Source organism: Danio rerio, chromosome 17 (assembly GCF_052040795.2).
Source record: "Danio rerio strain M-AB ecotype USA chromosome 17, GRCz13ab, whole genome shotgun sequence".
Taxonomy (NCBI): Eukaryota; Metazoa; Chordata; class Actinopteri; order Cypriniformes; family Danionidae; genus Danio; species Danio rerio.
Window position 1 is genome coordinate 8,604,781 of NC_141037.1, and position 26,222 is coordinate 8,631,002.

The 26,222-nt window shown below is 38.5% G+C and overlaps 1 protein-coding gene across 1 annotated transcript; it reads left to right on the top strand.

Annotated features, from left to right (window-relative positions):
• si:dkeyp-110a12.4 lies at positions 1–24,538 on the top strand. Its single transcript, XM_087290080.1, has 9 exons — positions 1–273; positions 5,586–5,674; positions 7,226–7,330; positions 10,976–11,136; positions 11,437–11,572; positions 13,338–13,432; positions 19,648–19,816; positions 20,284–20,398; positions 24,239–24,538. Exons 1-9 carry the CDS (start codon positions 174–176, stop codon positions 24,409–24,411), a joined length of 1,143 nt encoding a protein of 380 aa, XP_087146206.1. The 5' UTR covers positions 1–173; the 3' UTR covers positions 24,412–24,538.
• Positions 24,539–26,222: the final 1,684 nt, after the last annotated feature.

Here is a 26,222-nt window from a genome sequence, read left to right on the forward strand (position 1 = left end):
ATTGTTGGCGTGGACATCATTCAAGCTGGTGCTCCAAAGCAACTGGAGGTTCCCACTTCATTAGAGCTGTGTTTCGGCGGGCTGGAGAGAGCGCTAGCACTACGTCTGGCTCTGACAGCTAGTCGAGGTGATAAGCGAGAAGGTTTGGTGGAAAGGGAGAGGAGAAGACAGAAATGCAGTCGGTTTTGAGGATGACACCTGTTACTCTGGCGCTGACGTGGGTTTTGTTCTCGATGTGGACGGAAAGCTTTGCTGTGCAGATTGGAGAAGAGGGTAAGTTGATTTCAGATGTGTAGAGAGGAATATTCAAATGCCAAATTCAATTTTTATGTGCATATATAATTCAGAATTTGGAATATTCATGTTGGAAAATTGGAGTAAGACAAGAGCTTTTAGCATCTGCCATTGCATGCTGCAGTTGATATTCTGAATGGTGTTGTTTTTGACACTGAATTGTGTCTGAAATATCAGTAATTAAAGGGTTAGTTCACCCAAAAATTCAAATGTACTCATTATTAACTCACCCTCAAGTGGTTCCAAACTTTTAGGAGCTCATTTCTTCTGTTGTAAACACAAGAAGATATTTTAAAGAAAGCTTAAACCTGTAAACATTGATGTTCATAGTAGGACAAACAAATACTATGAAGGTCAATGGTTACAGGTTTTCTACTTTCTTCAAAGTATTTGTTTTGTGTGTTTTTGTGCGTTTAATACTTGTTAAGACCCCCTGCTTTAAATGATATGTTTATTAAAGAAATAATTCATTGTGAAACACACAAAACAGGTTTTTTGAAGAACGCTGAAAACCTGTAACCATTGACTTCCATAGTGTTTGTTTGTCCTACTTTAAAAATCAGTAGTTACAGGTTTTAAACTTTCTTTAAAATAACGTCTTGTGTTTTGAACAGAAGAAAGAAGCTAATAAAGGGTTGGATCCATTTGAGGGTGAGTAAATAATGAGTACATTTTAATTTTTTAGTGAACAAACCCCTAAATTACAACTATTTCAGCCTTGGTTACTGCAGCGTGACGTCAAAACTTGCAGGATTTTATCGACTTCATAAACGAACATATCAATATTCACAGATTAAATTAAGGTAAACGTCATCATACAACAATTACACAGAATTGAATACCTTGTAAAGCAGCATTTAAGACTTTTTAAGGGCATTAAATCTTTCTAAATTAATTTATCAGCTTTTAATACTTGTTAAGACCGCGCGAATACCCTGATTTAAATGATATATTTATTACCCTTTACAGGTTTCAAACCTTAAGGAGTTTCTTTTCTCTGTTAAACACTCAAAACGGATATTTTGAAGAAAGCTGGAAACCTGTAACCATTGACTTCCATCGTATTTGTTTGTCCTACTATGAAAATCAGTGTTTACAGGTTTCCAGCTTATTTCTTCAAAATATCTTCTTTGTTTTTAAGGTTTGGAACCACTTGCGGGTGAGTAAATAATGAGTAAATGTAATTTTTGAGTGAACTACCCCTTAAATGACAACTGTTTCAGCCTTGGTGACTGCAGTAAACAAAACAGGGTGACGTCAAATCTTGCAGGATTTTATCAACTTCATAAACTAACATCTCAATATTCACAGATTAAATTAAGGTAAACGTCATCATACAACAATTACACAGAATTGAATACCTTGTAAAGCAGCATTTAAGACTTTTTAATACTTTTTAAGGGCCTTAAATCTTTCTAAATTCATTTATCAACGTTTAATACTTGTTAAGAGCCCGCGGATACCCTGATTTAAATGATATATTTATTACCCTTTACAGGTTTCAAACCTTTAGGAAATTCTTTCCTCTGTTAAACACTCAAAACGGATATTTTGAAGAAAGCTGGAAACTCTAATTCTAAGTAACAAGTAAAGTAATGCATTACTTTTCAAATTTAAGGAATTATAATTGAGTTACTTTTTAAACACTGTAATTCGAGTTATTTTTTTAGTGTAATTAATTAGCTTTAAAAAAAAATAAATAGCTGAATTGAAATGACCGTAGTCCAGGCCCGGATTGGCTAATCGGGAGGACCGGGAGAATTCCCGGTGGGCCGGTCCGTTTTTTGGCCACGAGGGCCGGTGTCCCTAGCTCCAGAATCTGTTGCTCTCAGCAGTCACACTTTTTAAAAATTATTTAATTATTTACTTGACCACAGTCTTCTTATTCATTATTTTACGGCAGCTCTGCTCTTTTTATCTATTTTTTGAACTGAGGTGGGCCGGTCTAAGGCTTGAAACTCCAGGGCTGAAAAAGAGTCCCACTCCGGCCCTGCCGTAGTCACATTGAATCCCGCACTCAATGAGAGAATGCAGGAACAGACAGAAACATTGCAGAGCCTTACATTTCTGCGATGGAAGTATTCTCATTATTCTGAACGGCTCAAAGAAAGGGAAAAGGGGATTATAGCAAACACATTGCTTTAAACATTCATCTTTATATATGGCATGTACAGCTCTGGGGTCAGGAAGTTCTCAGAGGATAACATTATCCTACATCATTATTTTTTAGGTGTTTTTTTTAAAGTAAATGAAGGTGTAGGCTATACAGCACACTGTTAATTGCAGAGCTCCTTTATTAAAAAAAGAGAAGAAAAATATCCTGCAAGTTCTGAAACAGATCAAGCCTCAGCCAGCTCAGAAAAAGTAACGCAATAGTAACTGAAAAGTAACGTAATGCATTACCATAAAAAATAGCAATGCAACTAGTTACGCTTTTAAATCATTCATTTAAATTCAATCGACTTTAGGTCTACTAATGCATGTAGAATATTTGTGTGGGTCATTATGAAAGCGCAATTGTTAAAATGTACAAAAGCACGCACATCACTTTTACCTGGGTGATCAGCCAAATGCAAAAAGTCCAAATTATATATTTAAAAAGGGAGCGACACCAAAGCTCCAAAAATGCTAATTTATTAAATTAAAAAGGCTGACACAAAGCGTGAAACTTTTCGAGCACACGGCTCCTCATCAGACAGTGTTTATCACAGTAATGTGCTCCTCTTTGTACACTTCCGGATCACATGATCTCCTATTATCTCACAACAAGACAAAAAACGAAAAAAATACACAATTATAAATTATACAGCTTAAATAATCAAAGTGAAAACACAAAAACAAACCATAATATTACATCACAAACGATAGAAAACAGAATATAACAAGGAAATACAACAAAATATACAACAAAAATACCCGTTACACAAACACCTAAAGAATTATTAAAGAGCCGATGCAGTGGCGCAGTGCTGTCGCCTCACAGCAAGGAGGTCGCTGGGTTACTGGTTCGAACCTCGGCTCAGTTGGTGTTTCTGTTTGGAGTTTGCATGTTCTCCCTGTGTTTACGTGGGTTTCTTCCAGTGCTCCGGTTTCCCCCACAGTCCAAAGACATGCGGTACAGGTGAATTGGGTAGGCTTAATTGTGTGTGTGTGTGTGTGTGTGTGTGTGTGTGTGTGTGTGTGTGTGTGTGTGTGTGTGTGTGTGTGTGTGTGTGTGTGTGTGTGTGGGTGTGGGTGTGGGTGTGTGTTCCCCAGAGATGGGTTTTGGCTGGAAGGGCATCCGCTGCATAAAAACGCGCTGGATGAGTTGGCAGTTCATTCCGCTGTGGCGACCCTGGATAATCAAAGGGAATAAGCCGACAGGAAAACGAATCAATGAATTATTGAAGAAAAGGACGAATGTCAAACTCCGCATTTAAACCTTTTGGAGACGATGTGTTTGGAGGGAAAATCCAAAAGGCTTCATGTTGCAATTTGTATAGATCTACCCCCGATGTGGACACTTCACAACTTCAATCCCTATGTATTGTAGAGTGGAGACAGAATGTCTCGTAACAGAAATTCTATAGGACTTCTAGGATCATGATGTGGAATAACACATCAATGTTCAGAAATGCACATTTTTAAAGGTCTACTCGTCTTATCTACAGAACATAAACCACACGGGCACTGCAACATATAGATTACATTAGCGGTCTTGCACTAATTAGTGCCTTGAGGAACTTTTTGGCTGTATGAGGATGTGTAAAAGTTGACGTTTTGTATGTGAAGTTACATTGTAAACATTCATTCATTCGTTTTCTTGTCGGCTTAGTCCCTTTATTAATCCGGGGTCGCCACAGCGGAATGAACCGCCAACTTATCCAGCAAGTTTTTTACGCAGCGGATGCCCTTCCAGCTGCAACCCATCTCTGGGAAACATCCACACACACATTCACACACACATTCACTATGGACAATTTAGCCTACCCAAGTCACCTGTACCACATGTCTTTGGACTGTGGGGGAAACCAGAGCACTCGGAGGAAACCCACGTGAAGGCAGGGAGAACATGCAAACTCCACACAGAAACACCAACTGAGCCAGGGTTCGAACCAGCGACCTTCTTGCTGTGAGGCGACAGCACTACCTACTGCGCCACTGCCTCACCTACATTGTAAACAATTCCCAGATTTAAAATTACCGTGTGATATAGTACTTAAAAAATGCGGAGCAGGTTTTAGATCCAACACATTCCGAATATTAGATGTTCCATACAAATTGCTGTTACAATGTGAAGCCTTTTGAATTTTCACTCTAGATACATCGTCTCCAAATAGTTTAAGTGAGGAGTTTGACATTCGTCCTTTTCTTTAATAATTCTTTAATGTTTAATTAGGTGTTTGGTTAAAGGTTTTTTGGCTATATTTTGTTGTATTTCCTTGTTATATTCTGTTTTCTATCGTTTGTGATGTAATATTATGGTTTGTTTTTGTGTTTTCGCTTTGATTATCTAAGCTGCATAATTTATAATTGTGCATTTTATTTTTTGTTTTGTCTTATTTGTGAGGTAATAGGAGATCATGTGATCCGGAAGTGTACAAAAAGAAGCAACTTACTGTGATGAACAGTATCTGATGTAGAACTGTGTGCTCGAAACATTACACGCTTTGTGTCAGGCCTTTTAATTGAATAAATTAGCATTTTTGGAGCTTTGGTGTTGCGGCATTTTTGAATATAGAAAGTGCAATTGTTGCCATATGATAGAGCAGATAAAAACATTAGAGATTTTGCTGAAGCCCCACATATATTTTTTTCTACTGCTCTGATCATTGTTTTGTAGTTCTCTTTCTTCTCTGCATTATATGGGTAGTCGGGTAAATAAATTATTTTGTGTTTCATTAAACTGTAAGTTAAAATGTCGCCAACCGAAAGTGAGGTTTTGATGAGGTTTTAACGTGTATAGAAAGAGTCTTTAAAAATGTCTTAAAATGTATTGAATTTCACTCTCTAAATCCTGTATATACCCTGTAAATCATAGGTCTTAAACTCGATTCCTGGAGAGCCGCAGGTCTGCACAGTTTTGCTCTAACCCTAATCAACCACAGCTGATCCAACTAATCAAGACTACTAGAGACTATTATGCATGTGTGAGTTAGAGGTGGTTGGAGCTAAGCTATGCAGAGCTGCGGCCCTCGAGGAATTTGAGACCATTGCTGTGAATGATCAAATGTTGCAGTAATTTATCATTTAAAAATGTTTATTTTTAACACAACACTATTTAAACTTATTTTCTCTCTCTTTTCATCTAGAACTCAACGAGACCGTCATTTGCACCAATGATCAGATTCGAGTTATCATCCCAAGTGTGTTTTTCCTCAACAAGGAACCACCTGTTTATGTACGTATATCCCATTTATTTGACACATGATTCAACTTCAGAATTGCCTCGTGTGAAATATTAAATTGTGTATAATTATGATATCAAACTATTCTAAATATAATATATACTACAAATTAAGAGTTTCATTGCAAAACGAGATATATCCATTTTGAAAGAAATGTTGGTTATTTGACATTATTATTTAAGACATCAACAGTCAAGTACATTCAATTTTTGTACGTTAAACTATTACTTGAGCTCAGTGAAGGCCTGGATTTACAAATCCAGGATATTTTAAATTTAACTTTATGTCCATAAATAAGTCAAAAATCATGCCAAAATGCAACATATTTATCTTTACATTGTCAAACATCTTAAATTGGGTTAAAAAAAACTGTACATCATAAATATATGAAATAATATATACAAAGATTGATTAATAATAATAAGATTCTGAGTTAGATTTGGCCTGAATGTACACAAGATAACAAAAAGATAACTTTTTACTATTATTATTATTTTGCAAAACGCTATATCCACCTTAAGCTATATTTTACTACAGTAATACCATTAAGAAAAGCTAGTGAATCAATGTTTTGTTTGATAAGTAAGATTAAGTTAGTTAGTTAAACGACTTGTAGCTTGTTAAAAATAGTGAAGGGCGGCTCCTTCACTACGCTGCTTAAAAACCAAACCTGTATGATCAGAGTGGCCAGAGCCATGGTGTCACAGAGTCCGTGACACAAGCTCGCCTCGCCCTTTCATATTTAATGAATTGTTTCACTGTAATAATAATAATAATAATAATAGCTTATTTATTGGTTGTTGTGAAAAAGCAAAACTGTTTATTTTTCTGTTTACTCAGCTACATGTAAGAAATTATTTAAAAAACAATCTTACAAAGGACACTTAGAAATGTCGCCTTGCAGACCAGTATCTTGTAATGTGGAGAAGCGCAAGAAAAACAGCGCTCCCTAAATTGACATCAGCGGAGACTCGTTCCCTGCTGCATTTGCATATTGTTGACAGACGCAGAAGTGTTTTATTCTGGTCCACTTTTGTAGCGTTTTTATACATTTTTATGAAGTTGAAGGCTTCATCTTCTATCGCTAAATCAATGAGCAAACTCGGAGCACTTCACCGGCGGTGACTCTCTTCCCCTGAACGTTCTATAACCGTTATATCGCACTTTCTAAAGAAACTGGTCTGGCGGATATCGCGTTTTGTGACAGATTACATTTTGTAGTAGGCCTAAAATGTACATTCTTAAAAGTTATTAATGGCAGCAATTCACACATAGATTAAGGTACATCTGAACAGTGATTTCAAATAATGAAATCCAAATTTCGAAAAAATGGCTTTTTGCAACCAAACTATTCATATAGTGAAGCCTGAAATGATTCATACCCCTGGCTTATAGTTGCTTTTGTTCAACCAGAAAGTGTTTTTTGACCCAGACTTCTCTAAAAAGATAAGACAATGATTGAGAGGTGTCATTGTGGGAAAATAATATTTCAGTTGCAGTAAATCACGGCTAAAACCTAATATTATCCACCGTTCTCTATTCAGGTTTGGGATTTGCACCTGAATGATCCTGAATGTCGAGGTGTTGAGGTGGAGAATGACTACGTCTTCAGCATCAAGACCAACCTCACGGACTGCGGCACCATTATGGTAATCAACAGTAGGGTTGCCAAGGCATTTTGCATAATCATAAAACCACTTCAGACCATCACAAGGACTGGGGAAACGTCCTCAGCCAATTACAAATTGGTGTCAGAGCATTAAAGACTCTTAAAAAGGTTGTAAACACTTGTTGCATTGAGGCAAACTACAAAGCGGGCCTCTTTTTGCAGTTAGACTTAAAAATACAAACAATAAATTTTGGTATTTTACAATCCCTTCTTAGGTTGAAAGGTGACCGCGTGCTTCAATCATAGCGGAAACCATAGCATGGGTAGGTGTTTAGCTTGATTATAATAATGTGCGTTTAAAAATAAACAACAATTCTTTTTGTTTTATTTCTTTTTTTAAGGAATGTTAGTATTTGTTTCATTATTTTCTCCATTTTTAAATGCGCAGTGTTGTTCCTTTCCCTCCAAATTGTCTGGCTAGTCCTTTCAGAGCTCGGAGGGGAGGGCAAACAGCCATGCGGCTCTAAATTATCCTGATTTATATGGAAATGATTACTGTGTTTTCAAGCGTGGTGAATAGGCCGGCTATAATTCAGTGTCGTATTTTATAGTCCTTCTTTTATTCTGCCCTACAGCCAGCCTCAAACAGCGCTACCAACCAACCCAGAGGACAAGCTTCACTCTGGCACGGCATAAATCTGTACTTGAGACCACGAGTATCGTTGAGAGCCTCTCTCACGATTCACCAGAGTATTTCTTGTAAAGCCAGTAAAAGGTTAACGCAACTTTGAGAGGGGGCAAATTCCCTCCTTTTCCCCCTTCAGTGTTTTTACAGGCTTTTTTTTCATAATTGCTTGTCAAAATTAGGATGTCTTTTGGATTTGAGAAAGAAAGTAAGTTGAAATCTCCTGCTTTGGAGAATAAGTCTGGATTTCTGCTTCTTGTGCATCCAGGATTGATTTAAACTGAAAAATGTCAAACGCTAATAACACTAATGTTTGGTGCTAGACACCATTGAGAAGGTGATTGTTCAGTGAATCAGGGGGTGTGGTTGTAATGGCAGGGCTATAAAGTTTGTTTCACCGGATGTGGTTGGGGGGCAGTTCGGCCCTTCAATAGCACTTTGTTTCCTCATGTCGGCTTTTAACAGTTTACGTTTATTGGTCTGTGAAGGTCACTCAGATCATGTGATCCAATTCAAGAGTTGATATGAAACTTGAAGGAAGATGATACAAAATGTATTCAAATACAATGTTACCGAAAAATGAGTGTTCGTAAAAAATTATGTTTTAATGTTTGTTTGCTTGGTTTTATAGTTGGAACAGCTTGAGATCTGTGGTTGGTGTTTGGTTGGTTGGTTAGTTGGTTGTTTGGTTGGTGTTTAGTTTGTTTGTTTGTTTGTTTGTTTGTTTGTTTGTTTGTTTGTTTGTTTGTTTGTTTGTCTGTTTGTTTGTTTGTTTGTTTGTTGGTTGGTTGGTTTGTTGGTTGGTTTATTGTTTGGTTGGTTGGCTGGTTTGCTTTTTGGTTGGTTGGTTGGTTGGTTGGTTGGTTGATTGGTTGGTTGGTTGGTTGGTTGGCTGATTTGTTGTTTGATTGGTGGGTTGGTTGGTTTGTTGGTTGGTTGGTGGGTTGGTTGGGGGGTTGGCTGGTTGGTTGATTTGTTGTTTGGTTGGTGGGTTGGTTGGTTTGTTGTTTGGTTGGTGGGTGGGTTGCTTGGCTGGTTTGCTGTTTAGTGGGTTGGTTGGTGGGTTGGTTGGTTGTCTGGTTTGCTTTTTGGTTTATTGGTTGGTGGGTTGGTTGGTTGATTTGTTGTTTGGTTGGTGGGTTGGTTGGTTTTTTGTTTGTTTGTTTGGTTGGTTGGTTGGTTGGTTGGTTGGGTTGTTTGTTTGTTTGTTTGTTTGTTTGTTTGTTTGTTTGTTTGTTTGTTTGTTTGTTGTTTGGTTGGTTTTTTGTTTGTTTGTTTGTTTGTTTGTTTGTTTGTTTGTTTGGTTGGTTGGGTTGTTTGTTTGTTTGTTTGTTTGTTTGGTTGGTTGGGTTGTTTGTTTGGTTGGTTGGTTGGTTGGTTGGTTGGTTGGGTTGTTTGTTTGTTTGTTTGTTTGTTTGTTTGTTTGTTTGTTTGTTTGTTTGTTTGTTTGGTTGGTTGGTTGGTTGGGTTGGTTGGTTGGTTGGTTGGTTGGTTGGTTGGTTGGTTGGATGGTTTGTTGTTTGGTTGGTTGGTTGGTTGGTGGGTTTAGTTTGGTGTTTGGTTGGTTGGTTGGTGGGTTTGGTTTGGTGTTTGTTTGTTTGTTTGTTTGTTTGTTTGTTTGTTTGTTTGTTTGTTTGTTTGTTTGTTTGTTTGTTTGTTTGTTTGTTTGTTTGTTTGGTTGTTTGGTTGGTTGGATGGTTTGTTGTTCGGTTGGTTGGTTGGTTGGTTGGTTGGTTGGTTGGTTGGTTGGTTGGTTGGTTGGTTGGTTGGTGAGTTTGGTTTGGTGTTTGGTTGGTTGGTTGGTTGGTTGGTTGGTTGGTGAGTTTGGTTTGGTGTTTGGTTGGTTGGTTGGTTAGTTGGCTGGTTGGTTTGTTGTTTGGTTGGTGGATTTGTTGTTTTGTTTGTTGGTTTGTTGGTTGGTTGGTTGGTTGGTTGGTTGGTTGGTTGGTTGGTTTGTTGGTCGGTTGGTTGGTTGTTTGGTTGGTTGGTTGGTTGGTTGTTTGGTTTGTTGGTTGGTTGGTTGGTTGGTTGGTTTGGTGTTTGGTTGGTTGGTTAGTTGGCTGGTTGGTTTGTTGTTTGGTTGGTGGGTTTGTTGGTTGGTTGGTTGGTTTGTTGTTTGGTTGGTTGGTTTGGTGTTTGGTTGGTTGGTTAGTTGGCTGGTTGGTTTGTTGTTTGGTTGTTGGGTTGATTGGTTTGTTTGTTGGTTGGTTGGTTGGTTGGTTGGTTTGGTTGGTTTGGTTAATTGGTTGGTTGGCTGGTTGGTTTGTTGTTTGGTTGGTGGGTTTGTTTGTTTGTTGGTTGGTTGGTTGGTTGGGTTGTTGTTTGGTTGGTTGGTTTGGTGTTTGGTTGGTTGGTTAGTTGGCTGGTTGGTTTGTTGTTTGGTTGGTGGGTTTGTTGGTTTGTTTGTTGGTTGGTTGGTTGGTTGGTTGGTTGGTTGGTTGGTTGGTTGGTTGGTTGGTTGGTTGGTTGGTTGGTTGTTTGGTTGGTTGGTTGGTTTGGTGTTTGGTTGGTTGGTTAGTTGGCTGGTTGGTTTGTTGTTTGGTTGTTGGGTTGATTGGTTTGTTGGTTGGTTGGTTGGTTGGTTGGTTGGTTGGTTGGTTGGTTGGTTGGTTGGTTGGTTGGTTTGGTTGATTGGTTGGTTGGCTGGTTGGTTGGTTTGTTGTTTGGTTGGTGGGTCGGTTGGTTAGTTTGTTTGTTGTTTGTTTGGTTGGTTGGTTTGTTGTTTGTTTGGTTGGTTGGTTTGCTGTTTAGTTGGTTGGTTTGTTGGTTGGTTGGTTGCTTGTTTGGTTGGTTTTTTGGTTGGTTGGTTGATCAGTTAGTTGGTTGATTGGTTGGTTGGTTTATCAGTTAGTTGGTTGATTGGTTGGTTGGTTTGTTGGTTGGTTGATCAGTTAGTTAGTTGATTGGTTGGTTGATTTGTTGGTTCGCTGGTTGGTTTGTTGGTTCATTCATTCATAAATGCTCCTAAAAATCATGTTCTTTTGCATTGTTTTTCCCCAGGCATCGGATGACACTCACATCATGTTCACAAACTCGATTCGTAACAATGAAACTGATGTCATCACCAGAAGCTACATCAACATCACATTTGGCTGTCGGTATCCCGTAAACTACATGGTCCAACAGGAAAACGGGGAGAATCTGATCCGTGTGGATGTCAGGTAAGCTTCTGCCAGTCATGACATCAACAGTTAATTAAATCTGCGGCTCCTCCTGGTTCAAAGCTCAGTCTGGGACTCCAGCACTCCATATGTAGCAAATGGCTTTAATTATCACAATTTGTCCAAGCTTTAAAAAGGTAGAGCCCCTCACTAATTGTTTTATTTGTATGTAAACACAATAAAGTAAGCTAATTGTAACAAAAGGCTGCCCTGAGGTCCAACTCGAGAGCTTCATTCAATATTCATCGAGTAAACCTTTCAGTCTCTTCAATGAGCCTTTTAACATCCTCTGCCCCACAGGACAATCACTCTGAACACAGAAGAGGGAAATTTCTCCGTCTCCATGCTGCTCTACAAAGATGAAGAGTTTCAGGATAAATGGACCACTGTTCCTTCCCTCACACTTGAGGACAACATCTATGTCAAAGTTTACATGGTGTGTGTCGTGCTGAATAGGTGACATTACACTCTACAAACTGCTTAGAGCTTTCGTGAAAGCAGCCGTGCATGTCTTTATGCTGAGAACCGTTTGCTGCTTTGTTGTCAAGTAAAGACAGCTTTGCTTTCAATAGTCACAACGGTTTTTATCCGTCCATCCATCTGTCTGTCTATCTGTCTGTCTATCCACCTATTCATCCATCCCTCTCTCTCTATTATCTATCATTATATCATTCTTTCTATTGTTCTGTATAGTTTTGTGTATCATTATATCTTTCTATTGTGCTCTATCATTCTATCTTTCATTCTCTATATTCTTCTGTAATATTAACTTTTTATCATTCTTTTGTTCTATCTACTGTTTATCATTCTGTCTATCATTCTTTTTATTATCCATCCATCCATACATTTATCCATCCATCCATCCATCCATCCATCCTATTTATTGTTCAAGCTATTATGTCTGATGCTATCTGTCTGTGCGTCCGTCCTTCCATCCATCCATCCATCCATCCATCCATCCATCCATCCATCCATCTATCTACAATACATCCACAAAAAGTTCATAGCGCTTCACTTTTTCCACATTTGTTTATGTTACAGCCTTATTCCAAAATGGATTAAATTCATTAATTTCCTCAACATTCTACACACAATACCCCATAATGGCAATGTGAAAAAAGATTTTTTTAAATTGTTGCAAATTTATTAAAAATAAAAAACCTGAAAAATCACATGTACAGAAGTAAATTGAGTCCAGATCAAAAACTCTCTTGTCTGATGAGACTAAAATTAAACTTTTTGGTGTGAATGCCAGTCGTTACGTTTGGAGAAAACCAGGCACCGCTCTTTACCAGGCTAATATCATCCCTACAGTGAAGCATGGTGGTGGCAGCATCATGCTGTGGGGATGTTTTTCAGCAGCAGGAACTGGAGGACTAGTCAGGATAAAGGTAAAGTTGAATGCAGCAATGTACAGAGACATCCTGAATGAAAACCTGCTGCAGAGTGCTCTTGACCTCAGACTGGGGCGACGGTTCATCTTCCAGCAGGACAATGATCCAAAGCACACCCCCAAAATATCAATGGAGTGGCTTCACAACAACTCTGTGAATGTCCCTGAGTGGCCCAGCCAGAGCCCAGACCTAAATCCTATTGAACATCTCTGAAGAGATCTGAAAATGGTTGTACACTGTTGCTTTTTATCCAACCTGATAGAGCTTGAGAGGTACTGTAAAGTGGATTAGGCAAACGTTCCCAGAGACAGGTGTGCCAAGCTTGTGGCATCATATTCAAAAAGGCGCATCAACAAAGTATTAAGCAAAGGCTGTGAATACTTCTGTACATGTGATTTTTCAGGTTTTTTATTTTGAATAAATTTGCAACAATTTCAAAAACTCTTTTTTCACATTCTTATTATGGGGGATTTTGTGTCGAATTTTGAGGAAATAAATGAATTTAATCCATTTTGGAATAAGACTGTAACATCAAAAATGTGGAAAAAGTGAAGCGCTATGAATACTTTCCGGATGCACTGTGTATATCCATCCATGTCAAATTGTTCTATCTATTAAAATGTATTGATTATATATCACAAGGATTTAATATAACAGGAAAACATGCAAATGGCTTTACATTACAGTTAACACATGCCAATCAGAATTTCCTTATTAAAACACTATTGCTAAGCTCCATCTATGCACCGTTTTTGTTTTTGGAGTTGCTTCTTTAAATGTGTTAATGAAACTTTCTTTATCTTGAAGATTCCAGCGAATATGTTTCTGCGAGTGGACAGATGTTGGGCCACACCAAACAATGACCCTTACAGCAACATCCAATACACCTTCATCAAGGACAGGTCTGTGACATAACCCACATTACTAATGGAGCCATGATGATAGTATATATTTGGTAACTTCATTGACATTGATTACTATAAATACATTCATTCATTTATTTATTTTCCTTCGGCTTAGTCCATTATTTATCAGGGGTCGCCACAGCGAAATGAACCGCCTATTATAAATACAGTTAAAGGCAAAATTTTTAGCCCTCCTCTGAAATTTTAATTCTTTTTTAAATATTTCCCAAGTGATGATTACCGGATCGAGATTCTTTCCAATACATATTTAAATGCTTAAGAACTTTTTAGTCTCTGCCATGATGACAGTACTATTTGTACTAGTTTGCAAGATGCTATTATTTAGCTTAAATTGCAATTAAAAGACTTAACTATGTTAATTAGGTTAACTGGCCAATTTATGCTAATTAGCTAAGTCATTGGATAACAGTGGTTTGTTCTGTAGCCAATCAAAAAAAAAAGATTTCTTGTAATAAGTCAAGCTCTGACACCCGGGAAGAGCTCGGAGTAGAGGCGCTGCTCCTCCACACCGAGAGAAGTCAGCTGAGGTGGCTCGGGCATCATTCCTCCTGGACGCCTACCTAGGAAGGTGTTCCAGGCATGTCCCAACGGGAGGAGGCTTTGGGGAAGGACACGCTAGAGCAGGGGTTTTCAAACTGGGGGCCGCCAGATGGCGCTAGGGGGGCCGCAAAAATTTTTAGATAAGGGGTAATCAATGGGCCCACATGGTTGAATTTTGTGTCCCGCATCATTCTGAAGGTTAATATATTTTTTATAATAATTTGAGCTCAAAAGGACTGCAAAAATGAAGCTTTATGCTTATGTCATTTAAATGCAGTTGACACTTTCGTGAAACAGGAAAAGAAGCGCAGCGGCCCGCCTCTGTGCACGGGGACTTTTATTGAATAAGCGCTTCTGGCCGGGCACTTCCTGTGATTTTTGGCGCTTGTCTGCTGCACGTGACGGTGTTTACCTTTCACTTACGCTTACCTCTTTTACGCTAAACAACTAAATGAATGCTCAGGTCTATTTACTGACAATAAATTTACTGACAATAAATTTACTGACAATATTTCAGTTAAAATACATGATCAATAAGAACGTTATCGGAGGCTGGAAGCACTTCCCTGTATTTGGCTTGCGTTCCTAAGTAAGCGATCAGCTGGGTGCTGCGGAGCGCGCGCCTCTCTGCGCAGGCTTCACTCATGGGGAACAAATAGCATTTTAAAGACACGGCACAACATTGCACCTCGTCCAAAGTGCGACAGGCTTTACACTTTGCATTGTACAAATATCAGACGGTCCTCTTTGCAGCATGGCAAACAAACATATTAAATTTGTAAAGCAAAAAGTGCTGCAATAACAATGAATGGAGCTGTCATCACATCAGCGAGTGCTCAGAGTTTCACCCCTGTTACACTAATGACAGCTGGATGAGCTCTGCAGTGGACCTCTTACATTGGTTCATAACTGGATGATTAAAAAAACTAAATTGTATAAACCCTGAATAAAACCACTATAGCCTATAAAAATTATAATGTATCTATTTGTGTTATGTTATAGGGCTAATTAATTATTAAAAATTAAAATGTATTAGTGCTCTGTATTTAGTGGAGCTCAACATATCTGATCAAATTTTAATACTCTGAATATAAATGCATTTTTTTAAAGATGTTCCACTTTTTCCCATATTTATTTGTGTAAATAATTTAAATGTAATGTTCAGTATTATTAATAGAACACACTGGTATGGACATTTTAAAGTCAGCAAAGTTTCTAAAATTATGCAAAGTAAAATTTGTGGCTCTTTGAACTTGAATACCCAATTCTAGATTGCATTTAGGAAATTATTTTTTTATCAGTGTAAGTCAGGATTGTCGACCTGAGTAAATTATGATGTGCACAAAAAAAAAGGAATAAAAATAAACAACACACTGAACCACTACAGCCTCTATTGTAGTATTGCTAGTTACAACAGTTCAGTTAACTGTTAACAGGCTGATGAATGACAAAACTCTTTAAAACTTTAAAGCTTTAAATCTTTAGATACATTTAGAGTCTCAGCTGTAAGGGTAAATACAGAAGAGTCTAGCTGTGCATAGGCAGAAAAAAAGCATAAAAATGGCATAAAAAACTGTGTAAACGTGATGACTCGAACACAAAATATGGCTTGATGGAATCCAGTGAGAGAAGACCACAATGAACACTGCGCATGAAGATTTGATCAATAGATTGAAGCACTGAAACCATGTCAACTCAACTAACATCTTACAAAAATTAATGCAGAAAGTGAATAATATAAAGTTATTGAATAATATATGATAATATAAATGTATTGAATAATACAATTTAAAAAAATTAAGTACAGTTGTTAATTTGAGGGGGTGGCGTGAAATTTATTTTTTGGGGGTCCCCGAAAGAATTCGCCCTACACAAAGGGGCCCTCAGCTGAAAAAGTTTGAAAACCCCTGCGCTAGAGGGACTATGTCTCTCGGCTGGGCTGGGAAGGCCTCTGGATCCCCCCAGAGGAGCTAAAGGAAGTGTCTGGGGAGAGGGAAGTCTGAGGTTCTCTCCTAAGACTGCTGCCTCCGCGGCTCCGAAAAAGCTGTAGAAAACGAATGAATGAATGAATAAATAATAAGTCATTGAAGTTCAAAAGTCTTTTAATAACTCTCAGTAACACTGCATGTTTTTTTTTCAAAAAGTATTTCAATGAGTGCCCTATAAAGGGTTTTTTTTTTGGAATAAACTTTTGATTAAATCAAGCATTTCATACTAGTGATTTAAAGGGGACCTATTATGGTCCCCTTTATTAGGGTCCTCTGATGTCCTTGGAGTGTGTAAATAAAGTTTCAGCTCAAAATACCACACAGGTAATGTTTTTTAACTCTTTGAAGCTGACCCTTTTAGGCATTGATTTTAATTGTGCTGTTTTGGTGACTGTCGCTTTACAGTCAAATGAGATTGTGCTCTTTTCAGAAGAGGGCGGAGCTACAAATGTGTCAGCATAGTGGCAGATTCAAAAACAAGACTAATGTCCTATGCTAATGAGGGAGAGATGGTCACTAATGGGCGGGGCTTTCCCGCTCTGATGACACGCACAAAGGGAGAATGTCAATCAAAGTGTTTTTGCAGACTGCTTTTATCAAGTGTGATTACAAACAAGAATTAATACATTTTACCTTTATCTCTTTAAAGCTTTTGTTTATTATCTGACTTCTGTTTCTCCTCTGTGTGAATGCCCACAGCTTCATTAGTCTTGTGCTCATGTTTTAATAGCATCATTCAGCCACAATTATCACCAGTGGTGTGAAAGGATGTTGTTGAGACATGCTGTTGAAACTGTTGCTAAAACAGCTGATGACAAAACAAAGTATGCTTTAATGCTTTTTAATTTGACAGCTGTTCTTGTCCATAACCACATGGAGAGATCTTTTACAAGAAGAACATCTATAAAGCGTGTGGTTTCGTGAATGATAGGTTTAATTTAGGTATCATTCCCCTAATTCAAAATGTCACTATGTTTACATCCAAAGATGCTAATTAGATTTATGCACAAAACTGAAATATTGCAAAAACATTTGGAAATAAAGCAGCATTTCCATTTGACGAGTCAAAGAGACAAATTTGTCACTTTCTGATCAACTGGTGGCAAATATTTAAAAAAATTGTAAGCTTTTTTTCTTATGTAATATATTACATGCGCCACAGAAGACAAAAACGAAGTGCAATGTACACACAGTGACTTTTTGAGTAGTGAGATATTCTTTGGGAGTGCAGATGCTCAAGACTGGAGTCTAAGGGGGGCTCTATTTTAACAATCTAGGCGCAAAGTCTGAAGCGCAGAGCGAAAAGCGCTATTTTAAGGACGGGAAAATACGCTCTGTGCCATGGCACATGGTCTAACAGGGTTGAGCTTATTCTCTTAATAAGTTATGGGTGTGTTTTGAGAATAAACCAATCAGAGCCTCATCTCCTATTCCCTTTAAGAGAGAGTTGCGTCGTGCCATCGCGCATTTGCTATTTACATGGCGGACTTTGTAAGTGGAAAAACTAAAAGCTTAACTAGCGAGAAAACAGTTAAACAGACCATTTGTTCTAAAACTGTTTCTAAATTAAATTCTAATTTCCAGCAAACGAATAATGAACAATAATAATGAAGTGTGGTCATATCCAAATACACATGCTATGCCCCATATGGTCCAAAACCTGACAGGTGGACAAATCTAAACTTGTTTTTACCTAAACAAATATAAATATGCATATAATAAATAATAATAATGATAATAATAACATTATACAAAAGCAAGTTGTCATGAATAGACAAAAAAAGCCTCCCGAGATAAGGTCATGGAGGCAGTGGTTTTTATATTTATAGTAAATAAGCCTTTTTGTTATATTTTAATCCTTTAATTCTTTTTCATTTGTAAAGATTTGTAAAGCCAACAGGTTTTGAGAAATCACAGACAAATGCCTGAAATCACAGGCAAATCGGTGCTCGTTCACGCGAGTAACGTTCACACAGTATGAACTATCAAGGACGCCATCTGAGAGAATCGCCAATGAGTCGCCGAGGCCTGTGACATATTTGGCATGCTAAACATCTGGAGCTTTCAGCAGTTCAAATCATGCTGTGTGAAATCAGTTTTGACTGAAAATAACATGGGTGATCACCTACAGCCAATGAGAGAGCAGCATCCACTAGACTAGTGTGAGTGTGTGTGTGTGTGTACCTGCAGGCCAGCTGGAGTTTAGAGGAGAAGTTAAAAGCGCTCCTTTTGAGTTTATTTGGAACCAAGAAATGGAGGGAAAAACCAGTGATAATTTGGCTGGAGCACCCGTGTCTGTTTGACGTGTCATGTGAGCAATATCACAACCGGGTCAAAAGAGAAAGTTTACATTTACACTTATTCATTTAGCAGACGCTTTTATCCTATAAGCGACTTACAAATGAGGACAAGGAAGCAATTTACACAACTATAAGAGCAACAATGAATAAGTTCTGTAGGCAAGTTTCAGGTGTGTAAAGAAAGTGTAAGAAGCAAAACATTAGACATTTTTTCTTTTTTTTTCTTTGATGAGAGTTGATGAGAAATTGCTAATTCCCTTCAAACCCAGGTGAGCAAATATGTACATTTTATACCCTATTAAAGGCTTCTTTTTCGTTATGTAGTTAACAACAAAAGATATACGACATGTTTTTGGCTGTGAGACGTAGTTTGGACGAAGTTGTCGGCAATTCTTCCTATTATAAAGACGTGCAATGTGAAAGCCCCTGTCGCCGATCCATCTTGCACTGTAAACAAAGCAGCGACAAAACGCTAGCCCAGATTGTCAGGCAGTGTGAAAACAGCTGAGACACGACTACTTTGAAAATCATGCAGTCTGAACTCAGCATTAAGCAATGTTTAAGCGAAGTGCACAACTGACATGCTCTGCACTGGTTTTTAGACCTGCTTTCAGCTGGTATATTGAGTGGTCTATTTTAGTGCCTCAAAATAGCAATGCGCCTTAACACACCTCTTTTCCAGACCAGAACATCCATGAGTCCACAAAGTGGTGCAAATGAATTTGCTATTTAAACAAGGTGGTGGAAGACGGAAAAATTCAGGTTGCGTTGGTCTGAAAATAGCAACACGTCATGGAAACACGTCTTGCAGGATAGGGCCCTAAAACTAAAACTGATAATATAATAATAATACTGAATCAACATTTGGGATTTTAGAAATGACCAAAACAACATGTCAGATGTTTTATAATGTGGTCGGTCTGCTGTTTGTCTATTATTGTTGTCCCATCACATTCATTTTTATCAGAAAGCCTCATTTGTTTTATTTCAGCTAGAATAAAAGCAGTGTTTAATTTTTAAAACCATTTTAAGGTCTACAGAACACACAACTGTTATGCAATGACTTGCCTAATTACTCTAACTTGCCTTATTAACTTAATTAAGCCTTTAAATTGCACTTTAGGCTGAATTCTAGTGTCTTAAAAAAATATCTAGTCAAATAATCTGTGCTGTCATCATAGCAAAGATTAAAATTTATTAGAAATGAGTTATTAAAACTATTATGATTAGAAATGTGTTGAAAAAAAATCTTCTTTCCATCAAACAAATAATGGGGAAAAAATAAACAGGGGGCTAATAATCCAGGGGGCTAATAACTCTGACTTCAACTGTAGCTAATGACAAACATTTCTCTCTGCATCAGCTGTCCAGTGTTGTGGAATGACCAGACACTGGCCGTGATGAAGAACGGGCAAGGACCAGAAGCTCTGTTCAGGATACAAATGTTCAAGTTTGTTGGCAGCTCCTACACGGATGTGTTCCTGCACTGCAATGTCCAGATTTGTCACAATACAGGAGGAGCGTGTCAACCTGTAAGTCACCTATCACACCTACAATACATTCACTTTCCTTAGGCTTAGATCCTTATTTATCAGGGGTCGCCACAGTGGAATGAATCGCCAATTATTCCAGCATATGTTTAACGCTGTGGATGCTCTTCCAGCTGCAACCCAGTACTGGCAAACCCATACACTCACCCATTCACAATTGGCCAATTTTGTTTTCCCAATTCGCCTATAGCAAATATCTTTGGACTGTGGGGGAAACCGGATCATCCGGAGGAAACCCTCGCAAACACGGGGAAAACATGCAAACTCCACACAGAAACTCCAACTAGTCCAGCTGGGACTCGAACCAGCGACCTGCTTGCTGTGTGGCAACAGTGCTAACTACTGTGCCACCGTGCCACCCACTTTGAATCACCAGTATGCATCAGTATGAATAAACTGATTTGTTTGTAAGGTTTTCGTCATAACTCTGAACTCCTGGTACTTTACAGAACTGCTCTGCTGATGATGCATCGGCACGCACACGCAGAGATGTTGGATCATCTCATACTGTCTCGTATGGACCAATCAGAAGGCTCAAAGATAACATGGAGAATAATGGTCTGAGTAAGTGTTATAAAGTCTCACCATAGTGTTCTCCATGCTATTTTAAATGAACACTCTTCCATTTAAGTCACCTAGAGTTAAACACTTGTGTTTTAAGTACAGATGAAATCAAAACTAACCATATGGATTGTGCTATCTCACATTGCTAGTTTTGTGGTGAACAATTCATCTGTGCATGTCATTAAGAAAATGAAATAGTATGCTCTGTAATCTTTAATTGAAATCTGTAAATGCACTTTGCTGTTTGTTTTCAGTTCAATTCTCAGATTACATCAGTCTGAGGTATTGGGTGGGGCTAACATACTTAACCACACCCCTAAACTGTCAGTTTTGACTGCAAACAGAAATGGTGAGGAGGAGGAGTCTGCTAGGTTGTAATAACTCTCCACAAGCCACTGAGCATTCTGAATAAAATGCCTACTTTACTACATCCAATCAGCTTGCAAGTGAACAAAACAAGCCACGCCCACTGTTTTCTCATTTAATATTCCATTTCTCTTGGAGCTTCGTCACGATACCAAAAAAATGGTCGCAGCTTCTAGTTCATGCGGACTTTAACATTTTTAAATGCATTTAGCTAATCTCTATGTCTAACCGTACGTTCACACTGAAAGCGGCGAGAGCGTCCTAGGTCGCTCTGGCCGCCCTGGCGACAACGCTCTCTACCTTCAGCTCCGGCAGCGAGAGCGTCAAAACTGGCTACATTGATCTCATATTTAAAGGAGCCGTTGCAGCATATCAGTTACATTCCTGCATAAAACATGTTTCTAGCGTGAAAATGTTGCGCACTTCTTATCAAATTCATACAACAATGGAAGATCAAGTTGCGTGTGGTGTGGCTTTGCTCTATTTATCCAATATGTGTCCATATGTCTGAAATATCCTGAAGCAGCAGTAACGTTACTGTTTTGTACTGTCACATCGCGTGAGATTCCCGCTTTTTTAAGATAAATTTATATAACATTAATGAACATCAGTAACTCGCCAGTAACTTATTTAATGTATGTTCCTGTAAGAAAACATTGTAAATAATTGGAAATCCGGCGACCGCAATAATCAAACCCTTGGGAACAACTGTGGTCGGAACCAAAGTTCACTGGTCTGTGTTCTCTGAACTGCTATCAAGCGATGGACGTCTTCATACTGATTGCTTGCCGCCGAACCGCGTCATAGCTCATTACCATAAAGTTGACTTCATTTCAACTCTCCTCGACGCTCACGCTGGCGAAGACGCGCCGCGCTGCTCCATCGCCGCCGGCTCTCATTGAAAATGAATGACTTCCGGCTACTTTGACGCTCTCGCCGCTTTCGGTGTGAACGTACGGTAACGGTGGCAGTTTCAGCTTAGCTTAAAAGGTCACAAAACGCCCCCTGCCTCAGCAGGGTGTTTTCACACCTGTAGTTTTAAAAAGTCTGGAAAGTGGGTCTGAAAGTGAGTCCAGCTTTGTTTAGGTGGGAGTGTTGCATAAAAATAGGAGTTTCAGTACGAGCATTCGCTGATTGTCACAGATGCAAAACAACACACAGACGCAGGGGAGAAAGACAGTGCCGATGTTTACATGGACATCAGTAATCGAATTATTTGCCAAGTTCTTAATTTGTGGACTTTAACTGCAGTTTGGCACTTTCACTTTCATTCAGGAGCATTTCCTGCATGCCCTCCATCACAAACGAGATATTGGATGTGAAGAACTGCTAAAAGAGTGTAGTTTTAATGGAATGTTTGATATTATTGCATGGCGTATAAGCAAAAAAAAAACCTCAGCATTTCTCTGTAACTTAGATGCACTCGGTAGGTAGTGTCAGTTGTGTGTATAAACTATCCTGTCATAAAATGCTGCGAAAATCCTACACGACAGTGATAGTTTGATTGCATTTACAGCAGATCTTTCAGTCCATAATATTGTAGTGTCATTAATGCACTGTAAACTTAGTAACTAAATAATTTGGCAGAGGTCTGTCTTTAAACACTGAAAGAAAACTGCTGATGATATGAACTAACTTTGCCTCTAAATAAACAAACAAAGACACTGATCACACACTTACCAAATCTATAGAGACAGGACAATCAACACCAACTGGAGCCGCGTCTTTATTAAAAGGAGACGAGCAGCAAATCGGGATTTCACCATTTCCAGACGAGAAAAGCTCTTGGGTAAAAAATGTTCCTTACAAATGTATTTCTGCCGCATGTCACGTGCACTGTAATCCACACATGAGTCTGGCTGAGGTCTCATAGAGCGAAAATGAAAACAAAACCTTCGTTGCAGCACATTTATAAACACAACACTGACGACCTGTGTCTCCAAACAATTCTTCTTCTCCCACTGTTCGCCAACACAACGTGGCTTCTCTCTGCCGTCTGAACATTGTAACAGGTAAAAACAGTCTTGGAAGCAATCATGCCTATTAATAAAGTTGCATCTCATTCACAATGGAGCGGCTGATTGGTTTGAGCCAAGTCTTTCTCATGAATTATTGCTGCTCACTCAAACGCGTCACGTTGTACTCACCAGTGCAGACAGCCAATCTACACGCTGGAATAACCACAAGAATCTAATCGCCATTACACAGCTTTTAAAATTTGTTTCAAAGTGGAAGAATGAATTTGCTTGAAATAAAGCAAAAACAACCAAAAGGGTGAAACATATATATGACTGTCAACAGCTCAAATAAATGTGACCCTTTCATGACCCTTTAAAGCAGTGGTCACCAAACTTGTTCCTGGAGGTCCAGTGTCCAGCAGATTTTAGATCCAGCCCTAATCAAACACACCTGAACAAGCTAATCAAGTTCTTACTAGGTATACTTGAAACATCCAGGCAGGTGTGTTGAGGCAAGTTGGAGCTAAACCCTGTAGGGACACCAGCCCTCCAGGACCGAGATTGATGACCCCTGCTTTAAAGCTAAAAGAAGAAGGTCTTTAGGGGCTTAAGCCCCTGATCTTTTAGAATATGTTACACAAAAAAAGGTTGTATAACATTTATTTTGTTATCGAAGTACTTAAAATTACCACATACATCACGCGCATATCACTTAACGCAGCGATTGTGTCAAGTATTTAAATAAACAGCTGTTCGGGCAGGTGAGAGTGGGACTATTGTCACACGACAAGTGTTAAAAAATCCTGTTACTACTCTGTCGTCATTCATTCATTATTTTGAGGAGCTGAAGCTAATGAGGTAATAATAGAACGGTTTCTATACTGATGAAGCTTAATATGTGTTTCACAGTATAAAATGTGTGTAGTTTGGAGTGAAATAAAATAACTGTAATTAATAAAATGTGCATCATATTAATGTAAATACATGTGAATTATCAAAAAAAAAAACGTAAATTGTACTAGTTTTCTAAATATGATACAGACATATTTATCTTGATACAATATAGCCCACTTAGACCATTTTTAGACCGTTTATCAAGGTGCATTTGAACTTCTTTTGGGGGTAAGTTGTGGATGGGGGGTTGGGTGGAGGGGTGGGGGGTGTAGGGTCACTTTCGACCCTAGCAACGCCCGTGCGCAGTGCCTAAAAATAAACTTATAAGGTAACATTGCTGCATAATATTAACGTGCAGACATGGTACGGCAACAAAGTTTGTTGATTATTAGACCAGAATAGTTTCTAGCTATATTTACTTAAGCATATTTCATAGTCTGTCGGTTATAGTACATGATAAAATACAAAAGTGTCAAGCTTTAAATAGGAAAATGATCAAAACCCTTATTTTAAATCACTTTAGCGAGGTGCTAATGGTCTAATTTGATTCAGTGGTGCTAAGCTAAGCTAAAAGTGCTAAAGAATTTGGAGTGTTTGTTAATAATCTCTATATCTCTTCCAGATTCACAAATCCCACCAGTGGAAACCTTTGTGTTAGGTGGTCTGCTGTTTATACTGATTGTCATCACAGGAGTGTTTGGTAAACTGTGGCTACAGAGCAGAAACTCGTATCCGGCCCAGGAGGCCCAGCTCACCCTCTCCAACATCCACCATCTCTCAGAGGTGGCCAGCTAAATTGACATCAACATCAGATATGTTCGGTCTGAAAGATTTTTCTGCTAACCTGTAGTGCATTTTATTGTAGTTTTTGTCATTTATTGTGAAATAAATAAGTAAATAAAGTTTTTTGAGTTCCTAACAACCTGTTTGCTACAAATGAAGTACTTGTCTGGCTTTGAAATGTAATTCAACACAAAATCTCAAGATTGTATGCATTTTTTAAAGTGTACAAATATTTATTTTAAAGTTCAGTGTCATTTCTGGATGTACTGAAACAAGTGCTGCTTACTAAATTAGACAGGTTTTTTACATCTACTGACACCAACGGGTTTTTGTATGAGAATGTAAGTGTTAGGAGAAATTTAAATATTAATATTTGAAATGTTTATAAAAACCAGTAGTAGTAGTAAGTGTGTGAATTGTAAAATAAAAATTTAAAAAGCAGGACATTGCTACGGTTTCTTGGTATTAGTGGCACCATATGATGGTAAATAAAAAAATAAATAAACAACACTTTGTTGGTATCTACACTCTCCGGCCGCTTTATTAGGTACGCCTTACTAGAACCAGGTTGAATCCACTTTTGCCTTAAGAACTACCTTAATCTTTTGTGGCATCGATTCAACAAGGCACTGGAAATATTCCTCAGAGATTTTGCTCCATATTAACATGATAGCATCACGCAGTTGCTGCAGATTTGTCTGCTGCACATCCATGATGCCAATATCCCGTTCCACCAATATAAAGGTGCTCTATTGGATTTAGATCTGGTGACTGTGTAGGGGCATTTGAGTAAAGTGAACTCATTGTCATGTTTAAGAAATCAGTCTGAGATGATTCACGCTTTGTGACATGGTGTGTTGTCCTGCTGGAAGTATAGCCATCAGAAGATACTGTGGTCATAAAGGGATGTCCACATGGTTACCAACAATACTCAGGTAGGCTGTGGCATTGACACGATGCTCAACTGGTATTAATAGAAAAAAGTGTGCCAAGAAAATATCCCCCACACCATTACACCACCACCAGCAGCCTGAACTGTTGATACAAAACAGGATGGATCCATGCTCTCATGTTGTTGACGTCAAATCCTGAACCTACAATCCAAATGTCGCAGCAGAAATTGAGACTCATTAGACCAGGTAATGTTTCTCCAATCTTCTATTGGCCAATTTTAGTGAGCCTGTGCCAATTGTAGCCTCAGTTCCCTGTTCTTAGCTGACAGGAATGGCACCCGATGTGGTCTTCTGCTGCTGTAGCCTATCCGCCTCAAGGTTGGACATGTGCATTTAGAGATACCTCGGTCGTAACAATAGGTTATTTTAGTTACTGTTGCCTTTCTTTCAGCTGGAACCAGTCTGGCCAGGCCCGGATTGGCTAATCAGGAGGACCGGAAAAATTCCCGGTGGGCCGGTCCGTTATTTGGCCGCGAGGGCCGGTGTCCCTAGCTCCAGAATCTGTTGCTCTCAGCAGTCACACTTTTTAAGTTAATTTATTTATTTACTTGACCACAGTCTTCTTATTCATTATTTTACCGCAGCTCTGCTCTTTTTATATATAACCAGCCTGCAGGTAAATGATGATATAACTCAGATGTGTCAATTCTCAACATGGAGCTGTAGTGGGCTAGTGGTTAGCAAGTAAAATTACGACACCGCCGACCCAGGATTGATCCTCGTCTGAGTATGTTTTTTTTTTTTTTTTTCATTTTTATTGTTAAGACATAAAATACTGTTAGGGTTGTTGAACATTTAAAGTTCTAAATCAGCTGTTTTCTCAAAAAAAAAAAAAAAAAAAGACGTGATAGTGTCATTAGAAACTGAATT

Coding starts and splice junctions, on each gene's coding strand:
- si:dkeyp-110a12.4 (XM_087290080.1), top strand. CDS start 174: ATGCAGTCGGTTTTGAGGATGACACCTGTTACTCTGGCGCTGACGTGG. Junction 11,573..13,337: donor TCTATGTCAAAGTTTACATG/GTGTGTGTCGTG, acceptor TTTATCTTGAAG/ATTCCAGCGAATATGTTTCT. Junction 19,817..20,283: donor CAGGAGGAGCGTGTCAACCT/GTAAGTCACCTA, acceptor GGTACTTTACAG/AACTGCTCTGCTGATGATGC.